The 13,236-nt window shown below is 40.1% G+C and overlaps 1 protein-coding gene across 1 annotated transcript in view; it reads right to left on the bottom strand.

Moving 5' to 3' along the window:
• The window catches only part of ADGB (androglobin), a 142,756-nt gene that overhangs the window by 47,604 nt on the left and 81,916 nt on the right, over positions 1-13,236 (bottom strand). Inside the window, exons 21-25 of the mRNA XM_036249050.1 lie at positions 6,420-6,555; positions 5,716-5,841; positions 4,107-4,200; positions 792-926; positions 117-270 (exon numbers count right to left, since the gene is read on the bottom strand). Coding sequence (XP_036104943.1) covers positions 117-270; positions 792-926; positions 4,107-4,200; positions 5,716-5,841; positions 6,420-6,555 — 645 coding nt within the window. The remainder of the gene's footprint in view (positions 1-116; positions 271-791; positions 927-4,106; positions 4,201-5,715; positions 5,842-6,419; positions 6,556-13,236) is intronic.

The following is a 13,236-nucleotide window of genomic DNA, read 5'->3' as shown; positions in this document are numbered from 1 at the left end:
CCTCTTCCTCTGTTAAGTAGATTGAAGGCCTCTCTGCTCAAACCCCTCCTGAAGCTTCTAGCATGTGCAGGCTTCTCCTAGCCATCCCACCGTGTGGGAGAACACGCCACACCTACCTTGTTCTTGGTGTAAAGGTGAGGCACCACTCTTTGGAATATCTTTGGCACTAGCTCCATCGTGTCATTGTTAACGACATGGAGCATACAGACTGGAAGTGTAGTATATACTTTGGGAACCAAAAGCATGTCTTGATGAATGAAAAATGTTTCTCTGTAAGGACAAAAGCATAAACTTTCCCTTGACATGAATCATGAAGAAAGTTTGAAAGTAGGTTTGATGTTAAGAAATAAAAAACATGACTTTAATGTTCCAAATAACTACAAGATACACGTATTTTCCTTTAAAAATTATGATTAACCTGTTATTTCCTCATGTAAATGCAAATGTTTTAAGAAATCCAATTTTGTAAGTAATTTGTGACTTCTACCTAATATGCTATTGCTTAGAAATTAAATGATTTCTTTCTATACTAAAAGCACACCAATGTATTATATTATGGTTATCATATTCATATAAAGTTCTAACAATTAACTTTGCAGTTTTCATATTTTAAGGAAACATGGATAGATGCTTCTATATATCTCATTTATCCACAGCGCATGTAGGAAAAATTTTAAGCTGTGAAAGCAATCTAAAAGTTCATACACACTACTATCATGAATAAAACTCTACACATATGGTATTGATGCCGTTTGAGGGAGACATTGCTTACCAATATATGACAGCCTCACCTGAATACTATAAACCAACTATTTGGTGGCTGGTCTGCATACGTTACAGTATAGTCAGCAAAAGCAATCTTAGTTTCTTCATCTTGATAGCATGGATAAGATTCAATGGACTTGCACTTGCTTTTAAACATTAGTCTAGAAACATAAAAATAATTTAAGTACCAATGGCAAAAGCAACTTTTAAAATAAATTCTATTTACAAAAAGAAATGGGCAAAATTAGCATAAACTTTTCCAGTCCATTTTTGGCTGGATTAAGTCCTTGATCAAAGGGGAGCCTTGGGGTTCATGGTGCATGGCACCAAAGTAGGGCAGACCACCCCAGGTCACCCATGAATGCTGTCTCTCCAAGGTGCCCAAAGTTATCTGAAGTTCTTTGTCAGAGAAGAACCTAACTCATGATTGAGGGAGTAATTATGTTTATAGGTGAATAATCAGTGCCAACGTTCAAGCTATAAGGATAGAAAAACTAGAAGCAGGCAAACTAGCAATTAAACTGGGCAGCAGCCACAGAAGTTATGGAGTTAAGATAGAGAACTTGATACTAGAATTGAGTTTCAAGTGAGGAATGGATTTGGACAAATAGATTAAAAAACAAAAACGAAGGCCTTGACCAAGGGACGAGTGCAGAGTTCTCCTTTTACATGGTCTCTGTTGCATGAAAAAGTGGTCTGTGCAACTGGTTAAATTACGGGCCGACGGGTCTCCGTGCTTGCCTGCTGGGCTTGCCTCCTGGAAGGCTGTGGCATATTCCAAACGTAACAAAAGTGAGGCGAGGGATTCTCCGGGCCCTATTCTTCCCACTCCACCAGGAACTGATCTAGAACCAGGAATCTAGGGTCTGTTATACAATATCTCTGGTATTAGCTGGGATGGAAGCCATAATGACCACAGAAAAGGGTTCCCTATTAGAGGTCTAGACAGCCTGAGGTGCTCTTGGCTTCAAGGTTGTTTAATTGTCCTGTCAGTGGAAAGTAAAGCCATGGAGATGATCATGGGGGAAGTATTCACAGGTCCATGTGATCATGTCTTTGGTGGTGAGAGGGAATTGGTAGGTTTATATTCAAAAGGGTTTTAAGCTTTTTAAAGTCCTCCATAGAACAAAGGCTGACCATATATCCTGGTTTGCCTGAGGCAGCCTGGTTTACGACCATAGTCCTAGCATGATAATAAATGGTGTTCCCTCAGTCTGCAAGAGTGTCCCAATTTGGATGATAAATAACCTAATCACCCTCACAAGGAACTGCAAAGTGGTGTTCTGGCAATGCAGAACACCATGTCAATCACCTGAGGGCGGGCCTAATCACTGCTCCTGTCAGTTTCGTCCCTGTTTCATACACCTCAGGAAATTCTAATGAATAGAGGGCCATCAAAATCTTGACGAACTGTGTGGACTATCTTTTTTTTTTTTTATCCTCACCCGAGGACATTTTTCCATTTTTTGTACAGATAGAGTGGGAGGGAGAGAGAGGAAGAGAGAGAGAGGGAAATATCGATGTGAAAGGGACACATCGAGTGGCTGCCACCCACACGACCAACCAGGGCCGGGGACAAACTGCAACCGAAGTACGTGCCCTTAGCGGGAACCGAACCCGGGTCTCTCCAGACCGCAGGCCGACGCTCTAACCGCTGAGCCAAACCGGCCAGGGCTGTGTGGACTATCTTGAATGACCCAGACAGATATCCCTGACAGACTTGAAAGGTTTTGTTTTAACTTTGCATCCTAAGACAGAGGGAAGCGTCCTATTGGTAAACTGAGCCCAAAGTAGACTTGGGAAGTTCTGCTCCTTATGATCTAAGAACAAAACGCTCAGCTCCCAGACCTCAAAGCCCCCCATATAGCAGTAATAATAATAGCAATATTTATAATACTTAATGTACACTAGATATGATTTATAATAGTATTAGCTCAGTAGGCAGCATTGTGATTAGTATGTTTCTTGTGATACCTTAATTTATCTTTACAACTTTATAATGAAATAGTACTATGAGGTGGATGTTATCCCTAATATTGCAGATTTTTTTTTTTTTTTAAAAAGTAAGTTCACAGAGGATAAGAAACTTATCCTAGGCCATGCATCTGACAACAAAGCTGAAGTTAGCATTAGGTCTAATAGCAAAAGATGTACTCTTGACCATATAATTAATGCCTGCTAAAATGAGGAGGTAGCTTTGGATGCTCCCTGGCATTTAAATTTAAAGATCAGTCAGACTTGTCCATTTCATGGGTCCAATAGAAATGGGTGTGGAATTCAAACTTTCGAAAGAGCATGGCCTCTGTATTGGATATTCGCTTAGATTCTGGGAAATGCTCCTGACCGTGGCGGACAGGTCTGAAAAAGTTACGCCTGTGTTTCAGAGACATCTCCACAGGGAGCCGATCCGACTCCCTAACAAGGGAGCTCGTGTGTTTAGCACTTCATTTACATGAAAGTAAGGCTTTAGGTGAAATTTCTGGCCCAGAGGTCATCCCCACAATGCAGAATCTGGTTGGAGAAGAAGTTTGTGCTCTCTGTGCACCTCCATGCTATTGGAATACTAAGCACAGGAGTACCCGTTTAGAAAACAGAGGTTCTGGAGCAGAAGCGAATCAAGCTGGAGTGGCTGACAACGGCAGTTCCCTACCCGCGGGCCAGGAGCAGGGGGAGGTGCATGAAGCATCCACTCTCAATGTGGGGCAAGCTCAGACTTAGAGTTCCTCTATATTTCAAATGCTGATATTTGGTTCATCACTTTTTTAATTAATTCTGGTTGTTTTAAATTTTTACATATATATGTAATTTTGTATTTGTTTCTTGCTTATAAATAAAAATGTAATTGTTCATTTATGTTGATCTTGTATCCAACAATTTTTCTTAATTCTCTCAATAATTCCAGTACCAAGATACTACAACAGTAAGTCAAAGACAAATACCCTATGATTTCACCTATATGTGGAATCTAAAAAAAACAAAAACAAAAATAAGTAAACAAACAAAATAGAAATAAACTCACAGATAGAATAAATTGATGGTTGCCAGATCGGGGGTGGGAGGGATGGGTGAAAAGGGGGAAGAGATGAATGAAGAAGTACAAATTGGTGGTTACAAAATAATCACCGGATATAAAGTACAGCATAGAAAATACAGCCAATAATAATGTAAAGACTATACATGGTGTCAGATGAGTACTAGACTTATCCGGGTGATCACTTCATAAACTATATAACTGTCTAATCACTATGTTGTACACCTGAAACTAATATAATATCATCTGTGAACTATAATTGAAAAAAATTTTTGAATTAAAAAAAAAGATTATTACTATATTGCTTTACCTTAAGAGGGAAACTGCATACTGTTCTATATTAACTTCCATTGCAGCCCAAACTTTTTGGAGAGTATCTGCAACAATGGCATTTTCCTTTGTGTCTAAAAATGACAATGAAAATACACTATACAAGCTATAAGGTGCCTGAAAGATTACTTTATTCAAAGAATTCCTTCCTCAGAAGAATCTGAAACTCATGAGTCAGGTGGTACCATAGGCTTTATTAGCAGCAAAACTATGCTTACAATATAAAGGAACATCCCTCTGGTGGAGAAGCTGTGCTCGCCATTATACGCTGTTCCACTTAACTTTTAGTTCAAAAATCACAAAATGTTCTTGGATCTCATTGAAATACTCATTAATGAGTTTACTTCATATCTTTCTATCACACCTATAATTCCTTAACGAAAGTTCTTTTGTCAGAAAAAATAACCCATCCAATTTTTCTAAGAAACAGTGCCTACTAGGATTCCACTAAAGTTCAATCTAAAGCACAATCCACAGATGGCTTAAGAGTAAATGATTTGGCAAGAAAAATGCAAATCCATAGTAAAAACTTCACATTTAATGTCAGATACTGACATTTTTCCTAATGATCTCATCTCAATTTCTTCATAGTCCTTACCAGTATCTGAAAGTAATATTTTAGCATATTTATCTGTCTACCAAATGCCACCACCACTAGACCACAAGGCTCGTCAGGGCAGAAATCTTGTCAGTGTTACTGATTTCTGTAAGGCCAGAGTTTAGAACAGCACTGTACACAAAAGAGCATTTTAAAAATGTGCTGAGTGAAAGACATGCAAATACTATCAAAACATTTTTAAATTGCTCAAATTTCATCTCCATCAAGTGAAAACAATTATTGTAAGAATGTAATTTTTGCAGTAAATGAACAACAAAAAGTATATTTCACCATATGGTTAATTTGATACATTTATAATTATTTTTCTAATAGAAAAACATACAAAAATCAGCAACAGTAATATTTTTTGTACCACAAAACTGTGTAAAGTAATTAGATTGTTTTACATGTGTGTATGTGCAGATTTTACTGCTTAGGTAAACATTTTGATGCTTCTTATTAATGTTTCAAATAGACATTTCTTACAACAAAATATTTCCAACATACTCAAAGAATTCTTCTAGAGGTGAGGCTTTTCCTGTGGAAATGTAAGGAAAATTTGCAGAATAAAAAGAATTAAATATTATTTTTGCCTCTGCAGTGTTTTACTATAGATCTTTTCACAAAATAGTTTATTTTATATGCACAAATATATTTGATTTAATAAATACATTAATACACTTAAAACACATTTTTGGCCTTCTGAATGTATGTCACTGTGGACATACAAGGAAACCTCTTCATTCAGTTCATTCATTCTTCAGCAAGTACGTGTTGTGTGCCTACTCTATGCCACCCGCTGCTAAATTCTGAGAACAAGAGACAGCCTGTACTGACAATGCCCCTTGATCTCAAGGAATTTCAGTACTCAGAATTAAAAATGATCAGCCTATCCATAAAGTAAGATGACTCTAAAATAGTTTTCATTAAAGACCCAAACACATATTTATATACAGGCAAATTCATTTTATAAGTGATTGAAAAATTATACCTGGCGTCCTAGCTTTCATAAGCAATCTGATGTAAGTCCCTCTCCACATGGCTTGGATTTTAGTCGCTGCTATTACTGCCCCATTATCACTTAATGGGGCACAGTATTTAACATCTACCCATTCCCCTGGAAGGAGAAAAACAAACGTTGTACTGAAAGTTATATTTAAACTCTTCCCCGATTTTCAATGCCTTTAGCTACCAAAGCCCCCTGGCGTAGTGCACAACCATAGACTGGTCATTAGATTGAACACCACTCTGCACATGATCCTTCCTTAGAAAGCAAGTTTTCTGGGGAAGGTAACACTCAATATTGACATCTTAGTGAACTATTGATTCTTCCATAAAATAAGCAAGAGGGTTTTTCTCAGAATTAAAAGAGAATGTTAAAATGGTGGAAATAGGAGGAAAGGAGTATTACCAGGATCCGAAAAATTCCCAGAATTCCTTAAATCATATTGTATGTGTTATGAAGTTTCACAACTTTTAAGGTCAGGAACGAATGAAAGGGGACATTCTGGATGGGTGTGGGCTCGGGGACACGCGTGAGCTTCCCAGAGCACAGCTTCAACTGGACACCCGTGGGCGTAAACCTCTTCTAACTGCTTACTCCACAGACACGCTGAGTACACTTTTCTAAAGTTATTTCTTCCACATGAGCCAAGAAATTCCTTTGCCAAATAAATATCTAAAATTAATCAATACCTAAAGGAGTGTCCTCTGAGGAGGAACCGAGTACATCCAAGTCCAAAACCATAGCACGGAATGCAAATTTAAAGTTTGAAGGAGGTTTTGTTACTTGAGCTTTTTTCATTAAACGCCATAAGGAAATGTGAAAAACCTTTAAAAAAAAATATGTTAGTGTGTTTTTTAAACAAAGAAAATACAATACCATTATCTGGTCAGAGAAGTCTAAAAATAATTAACTGCTCTAAAACTTTTAAAATATATTTCTCCGATATATACACACTCTAAAAGAAGACTCTTCAAAGTCATACTCACCCAGTAAGAAACCAATATTAACATTTAACTGTTTCTAATTTAATACAGTTTTATCACTATAACAATGTTTATAATGTACACTCAATCAAAATATAACATTAAACTGGTTGAAAAGATACAACATACGATAAAAAAATAATATGGTCCTTGAGCTTAAACAAGTTAAATACAGTATTTCACTGATTCTAAGATGCCATGGATTGTAAGACACTATCATTGCATGTGCTACAAGAAAGAAAATAAACTACTTAGAGTTTTTATCACTTTCTTATTATCTAAGAGTATTTACTTCTTACTGAAAAAGCTGTTTCAGATTTAGACAGTTTTTCATCATGTATCACACTTAAACATACATGAGAAAATAAAGCAAGCTACATAAATCGGTTAAGTATTCCAAAACCTTATTCACATTCAAACTCCTACTTTTACAAATTATGTTTTGAAAATACTTAACACCTGTTTTTCTCACATAAGTTGTCCTTTATGTTGTCAAAGGCTTTGAAGATGCACCATTGGCTAAAAATGTTCTACTTTTGGTTCTGGGGTTTTTCTCAAGCCACTGACGCCCATTCAGAAAGCTTGGGCCCTGGCTCATCATTGATCTTACCAAGGGACCGATGGAAAGTTTTCAGAGTACAACACACACACATTCCTTCTTTCAATATTTTGTCATGGTTTTTATCCTGAAATGCTGAGGGATTCCATTTATCCAGTCAAGCCACCGAGAATAATAATGAAACCGCAACACTTCTCTGCTGGCTAACTTCTGGCTCTTCACCTGTGCATGGGGAGTGGGCTGCTGGGTGGATTATGCAAAACCACCCGAGAGAAAAATCTCTCTTCCTTCATGTTGTTTTGCGAGCCTCTATTATGCCACTGGATCTTCTTCCCAGAAGGATTAGGTGTTTGTCAAACAATACATATAAATACACACATTTCTTTTGAAGCAGTGACAATATGAACCCTTAGGATCACTTCCACTTGTGCACAGAGAATTCTGGAGGTTACCTGACCAGCAGCAATGATACAGAACCAGCAATTATAAGGCACACTCTGTTTCCATTCTGATGTTAATGGGTGAAAAGAAACGAGCCTTGGGATTGGTGAAATGCAGTGCCCTTCAAAGGCAAGTGGCTATCTCAGTTCCTGCTCTGTCCATATTGTCTCTCAGCACGTTGTCCCTCCCCACATGTGTGAAAACAGGCACCTGGCCTCACTACCTGCATGTGCACCTGCCCCATCAGCTGGCAATACCAGGCCAGCCTGAGAGCCAAGCAGTTAACCCACACTGAGCAAATCATTGTCACTTTGGCCAATAATAAAAATCAGGACGAACATTCTAAATTGGTTTCATATGGGAAACGGATCTAAAACTTAGAAGCCATATTTTCCATGAGGTGAACTTAGGTGTAGAGAAAACGTGTCTATAAATAGAAAAAGAAAAAAAAAAGGTGGTAAGTTCTAAGGGTCTTCTGTTCCCTTACTGAGTCACTTATCTTTATGTGTCAAAGAAATGTCCCTGTATACTTATAATAGATCAATACATCCTCATCCAGCTTCTTGATGTTTTCTGTGACATGCTAAAAAAAAAGCCCTAAATATTTCAATATTCAAGATGAAATTTAAAAAAATTAATACATAAGTAAGTTAATTCTTTTATTCTATTACAATTGAGTATTCAGGGTTCTTGATCATCTTGACATTCTACAGTACATCACTCTGGTCTACACATGAATGATTGATGACTCAGTTAACTCTTTTGGTAGGCAGAAAGTGTCCAGCACTCTGTCTGAATTCCTGATTAAGACACACGCATGCTAGAAAGTGGGAGTAAACTCCTAGAGATTCATGAATTCACCCTATCAATGGAGGTTTTATGTATCCAAAGGTATGGATATGCTGAGACATTCCCTCTAAGGTAAAGAATAAGACATTTCAATGAAGAAGAAGGACAGTTCTTTGTGGTCCTCTCTGGATTTTGATAGTAGAATACTTTGCTTTGGAAAATATTATTCCAATGAACTTACTGAGCAACTCAAAGAGCCATCGGCCTTGAGCCAGATGCAGAGCACGAGAGCAGTCTGCAGGGGGTTTAGGTGGCCCAGGAAAGAAGAAAAGATCACCTGGGCCAATTCTGTCATAAACCTGCTAACGGAAGACCTTCCAGCACACACACTAAGGTTATTTACCAATTAGAGAGTTCTTATCTATGGGATGATAATACAATGCACCTAATTTGTCAAGAATAACTTGGAATTTATTGATTTTTGGCTCTTTGAAAAATGTCATATGGATGTGCAATTTTCAAAGTATAAAATGAAGATGTTTTATTACCAAAAAGCTCCCTCTTACAAGGAGCTTGCATGCACTAGGGCCCCTTTCACATGGGATCCGGGCTAGTGACAATGGGTTCCTGCACACGTAAGCTTGGAGGCAGGGATGGTGACTAGGAAAGGGCCCAGCATGGGCTCTCTGTCACCCAGGCTTAGCTGTCTAACCTGTCGGCAGCGGAAACTGACCAATCCTTCCATACGGTGCCATCCTCTGAGGAGTCAGCCAGCTGTTAGTGGCAAGTTAATTTCAGCGGACTTCTATCAAGGAGACAGCAGACCTCACTAGCATTAACACCAACCTCCGATGACAGTTTGCTTTTCCTGTGCTTAGTACCTCTGCCAGCATCATATCCAAAGGGTTACAGAAAATTTGATTTGCAAACATGGGATCCAGCCTAACATCCCTTAGACCGAGGGTCACATTACACAGTGAAGATGTAACCACTGGGGAATGTTCGGGACACATCGGTCCTAACATATAGCATAGACAGAACTGAGAACACTCCTGGTGGACGGGAATGGCATACAAAGGGCTCAGGTAAGAGAAGCACCTGGAGCGACCCCTGCAGAATGGAGGCAGCATCCTCCAGGATGCAGTATGTATGTACAGAACCAAAAAACATTGCAGAATCCTCCAACTGCAGCAGCTAAAACATGCAGACCAGGGTTTTAAAAATGAGAAGTAGGACTGGTCTCTCCTATTATCATGTCCAGTGACCCATTTGCAATAATTAGTGTCCCCAGAATAGGGAGTTTGCTGGAATGGAGGACCTAATTCCTGGAAGTAGGTGGCGGGAAAAGTTCCCATCAGGGAACACAATATAATTTACAATAAATCTAAAGTATGACACATGCCTCATTTTAAGGACGAGTTTGAGTTCCTCATCCTAGTCGACAAGCAGGAAAATAAAAGAACCAATATATAACTGACTTGGGGGAGAATTGGGATTCTGCTACAAAATGGGGACAAAAAGAATTATGTCTGCATTTTCAGGGACACTTCTCGGTGCTTCTACAAAGAATGATTGATTGTAGCAATCACAGCCTGAACGGAGTAGGACAGCCAAGGTCTTGTAGCCATCAGGATGGAAGGTCTGAGCCACCCACCGGACAGCAACTGGATCAGATGGAACACTGGCTGGGAAAAGGGAGACCTAGCGTGGGATGGGAGGAGCAAGAGAGATGCTGAAGACCAAGTATAGCCTTGAGGCCAGCAGCAGACACTGTAGCTGCCTTGTCACGTAAGTTAATGATTCTTAGAGCTTGAGGCAACCATCCTGAGCCACCTGGAGCCATCACCTTTAAGACTGGGTGACAGAGTTCACCTAAAGGAGGCACAAGCCTACTGATGTAAGAGGCAGCTCATGGCCGAGATTTCTTGTATATTACTCGTGCCCCAGGTGAGTGGTTCTTGACTGGGAGTGATTTGCACCCCGGGTAAGGTTGCCAAGTGAAGAACAGGACACTGCAAAGAAAAATATGAATAGAAAATGAGACACTTAATTTTCTTTATGACAAACAAGGGAAGATAACCCTCTCTTCCCTTTTCTTAGAGCATTTCCTTTAGATAACTTATACTTGTAAGTTCTTTCTCTCTCTTTGAAATGTATGTGAATCTTTTAAAAACGCCCCAGCCAGCTTTACGAGCCAGGCATGTCTTTCACGAGGACCTGGGAACCATTTTCTGGAAAAGTAATCATCTGGGAGATGATGCCACAATGTCCCAGCATCGGCGGAGGGTCAGTGCCTCACTTTGTCGGGCACCCACCTCCACAGCGCAAAAACGACCTTTCGTCTAAACACAGGAGACTTTTATTTTTCTTTTGGATAGAGCCAATTAGTCCACTCAATCAACCATCCCCGACACCAGGTGGATTTAGGATGCGCTCTGTGTAATGAATGGTGCTCTCAACGCTTTTTCTTTGAGCACCGGTGATCGTTTGTCTTGAGAACATGTCCGTAATCACTAGATCTGCTTGGCCATGCAAAAGGGTGAGGTTTCTTTCTGTCCTTGCTCTCTACGTAATGGGTTGCTGTGACGTGCTCTCCTCCTGGTTTACTGCTTGTCTTTTTCCTCTTCTATCTTTGTGGAGAGGTTTTCTGAGTTTGGAGATTTTGTTTTTAATTACCTTTCCCCAACAACACCATACCCAGTTAAAGAGGAGGAATAAGTAAAATAAATTCTTCATATAAATAATTTTTAGTATACGTATCTCCTATTTATTGCACATGCTGTCTGTTCATATAAAATTAACTTGGCGAGATGAGACACAGACTTGTTGACCCCTTTTCAACAACGAACTCAACACTAATGACAGCCTGAAATGTAAAATGAAAAGCTGTAAAACTCCTAAAAGACAACGTAGGAGGAAACTGTGAGCTTGGGTATGGCAATACCTTTTTAGATATGATTCATGAAAAAAATTGATAAGCTAGACTTCAGAAAATTAAAAAATTCCTGCTTTGTGGAAGAAAATGTTAAGAGAAAACAAGCCATACAATGGGAGGAAACACTTGCTAAAAGACACATGTGATAAAGGACTATTATTCAAATTATACAAAGAACTCTTAAAGCTCAACAGTAAGAAAACAAACAACCTGATTTTAAAATAGACCACAGAGCTTAACATACAACTCACCCAAGGAGACACCCAGATGGTGACTGAGCGCAAGACAAGAAGGTCCACGTCGTATGTCAGCAGAGAAATGCTACACTACACGTGACTAGAATCGCCGGAGTCTGGACACAGCAGCACCGGATGCTGCTGAGGGGACGGAGGACAGAGCTTCCCTCCACTGCTGGTGGGAATGAAAAACGGTGCGGCCACTTCGAAAGAAAGTTTGGTGGTTTCTTAGAAAACTAAGCGTACTTTTACTATGGGATCCAGCAGTCGTGCACCTTAATGTTTACCCAAAGTAGTTAAAAACTTATGTTCACACACACACACCTAATACATGGATTTTTTTAGCCACTTTATTCACAATTGCCAAAACTTGAAAGCAACCACGATGTCCTTCAGCAGATGAGTGGATGAACTGTGGCACATCTAGACAAGGGAATATTATTCAGCACTAAAAACAAAGAGCTGTCGAACCATGAAAAGACATGGAGGAATCCCAAAGGTGTATCACCAAGTGAAAGGAGGCAACGGGAAAAGCCTGTGTACTGGCGATTCCAGCTATAAGACGTTGTGGAAAAGCTAAACCACGGAGAGTGAGCAGCGCAGTGTGGCCAGGAGCTGGGGGAGGGAAGAACGGGTAGGTAAAGCGCAGAGGATTCTAGGGCAGTGACAGTATTCTGTGTGCAATCACAGTGATGGATGCAAGTCATCGCGTGTTGGTCTAAATCTCTAGGATGGATAACAGGAGAATGGTCCCTGGTGTAAGGTACAGGCTCTGAGAGATAATGATGTGTGAATGTAGGCTGATCGACTGTAACAAATGTCTCACTGTGGTGGAGATGTTGATAATGAGAGAGGCTGTACCTGTGTGGGCTCAGGGAATATGTGGGAAATTTGGACCTTACTCTCCTCGATTTTGCTGTGAACCTAAAACTCTTCTAGAAAAAATAAAGTCTTCAGTTAAAAAAGAAAAAAAAAATTAACCAGGTGCCGTGGGTTTATTTGCTATGCCTCTGCCCAGGGGACACGTCACAATGTCCGAAGTCATTTTTAGTTGTCAAAACAGGATGCTGCCGGTGTTGCAGGGGTGGGCCAGCCACACTGCCGTCTGCGTACAGTGCACAGGTCAGCCCCACAGAAGAAATCATCTGGCCCAACATTTCAAGAGTGTCTAAGTTGTAAAACCCAGACCTAGGGGTACCACGAAGCCTCTCTGTTTCACTCCCTCAGGACTTCCTGGGAAGCCTGAAGGGCACTCAGCCCCGGAGGTTGTATCTGGGGGTGTCCTGGGAGCAGCCTTCTGCCAGTGGGAAATAGTTGGTGGATGTGTCCGAATCTCCCATCCTTTAGGGGGACCCTTCTGAGCGATGTCCTACCGTCTATCAGAACCCCTTGGACAATTCAGGCCCAGCAGCCCACAGCAGCCAATATAAAATTCTTTTAAGAAAATTTTTTTCCTTTATTGATTTTAGAGAGAGAAGAAGGGAGAGGGAGAGAGAGAAACATGGATGAGAGAGAACACTGATTGGCCGCCTCCTGCATGCCCCCCACTGGGGATCGGGCCCA

The sequence above is a fragment of the Molossus molossus genome, unplaced genomic scaffold, assembly GCF_014108415.1.
Source record: "Molossus molossus isolate mMolMol1 unplaced genomic scaffold, mMolMol1.p scaffold_m16_p_8, whole genome shotgun sequence".
Classification (NCBI taxonomy): Eukaryota; Metazoa; Chordata; class Mammalia; order Chiroptera; family Molossidae; genus Molossus; species Molossus molossus.
Note: the sequence above shows the minus strand (reverse complement) of the source record. Positions and strands in the feature narration are given on the sequence as shown.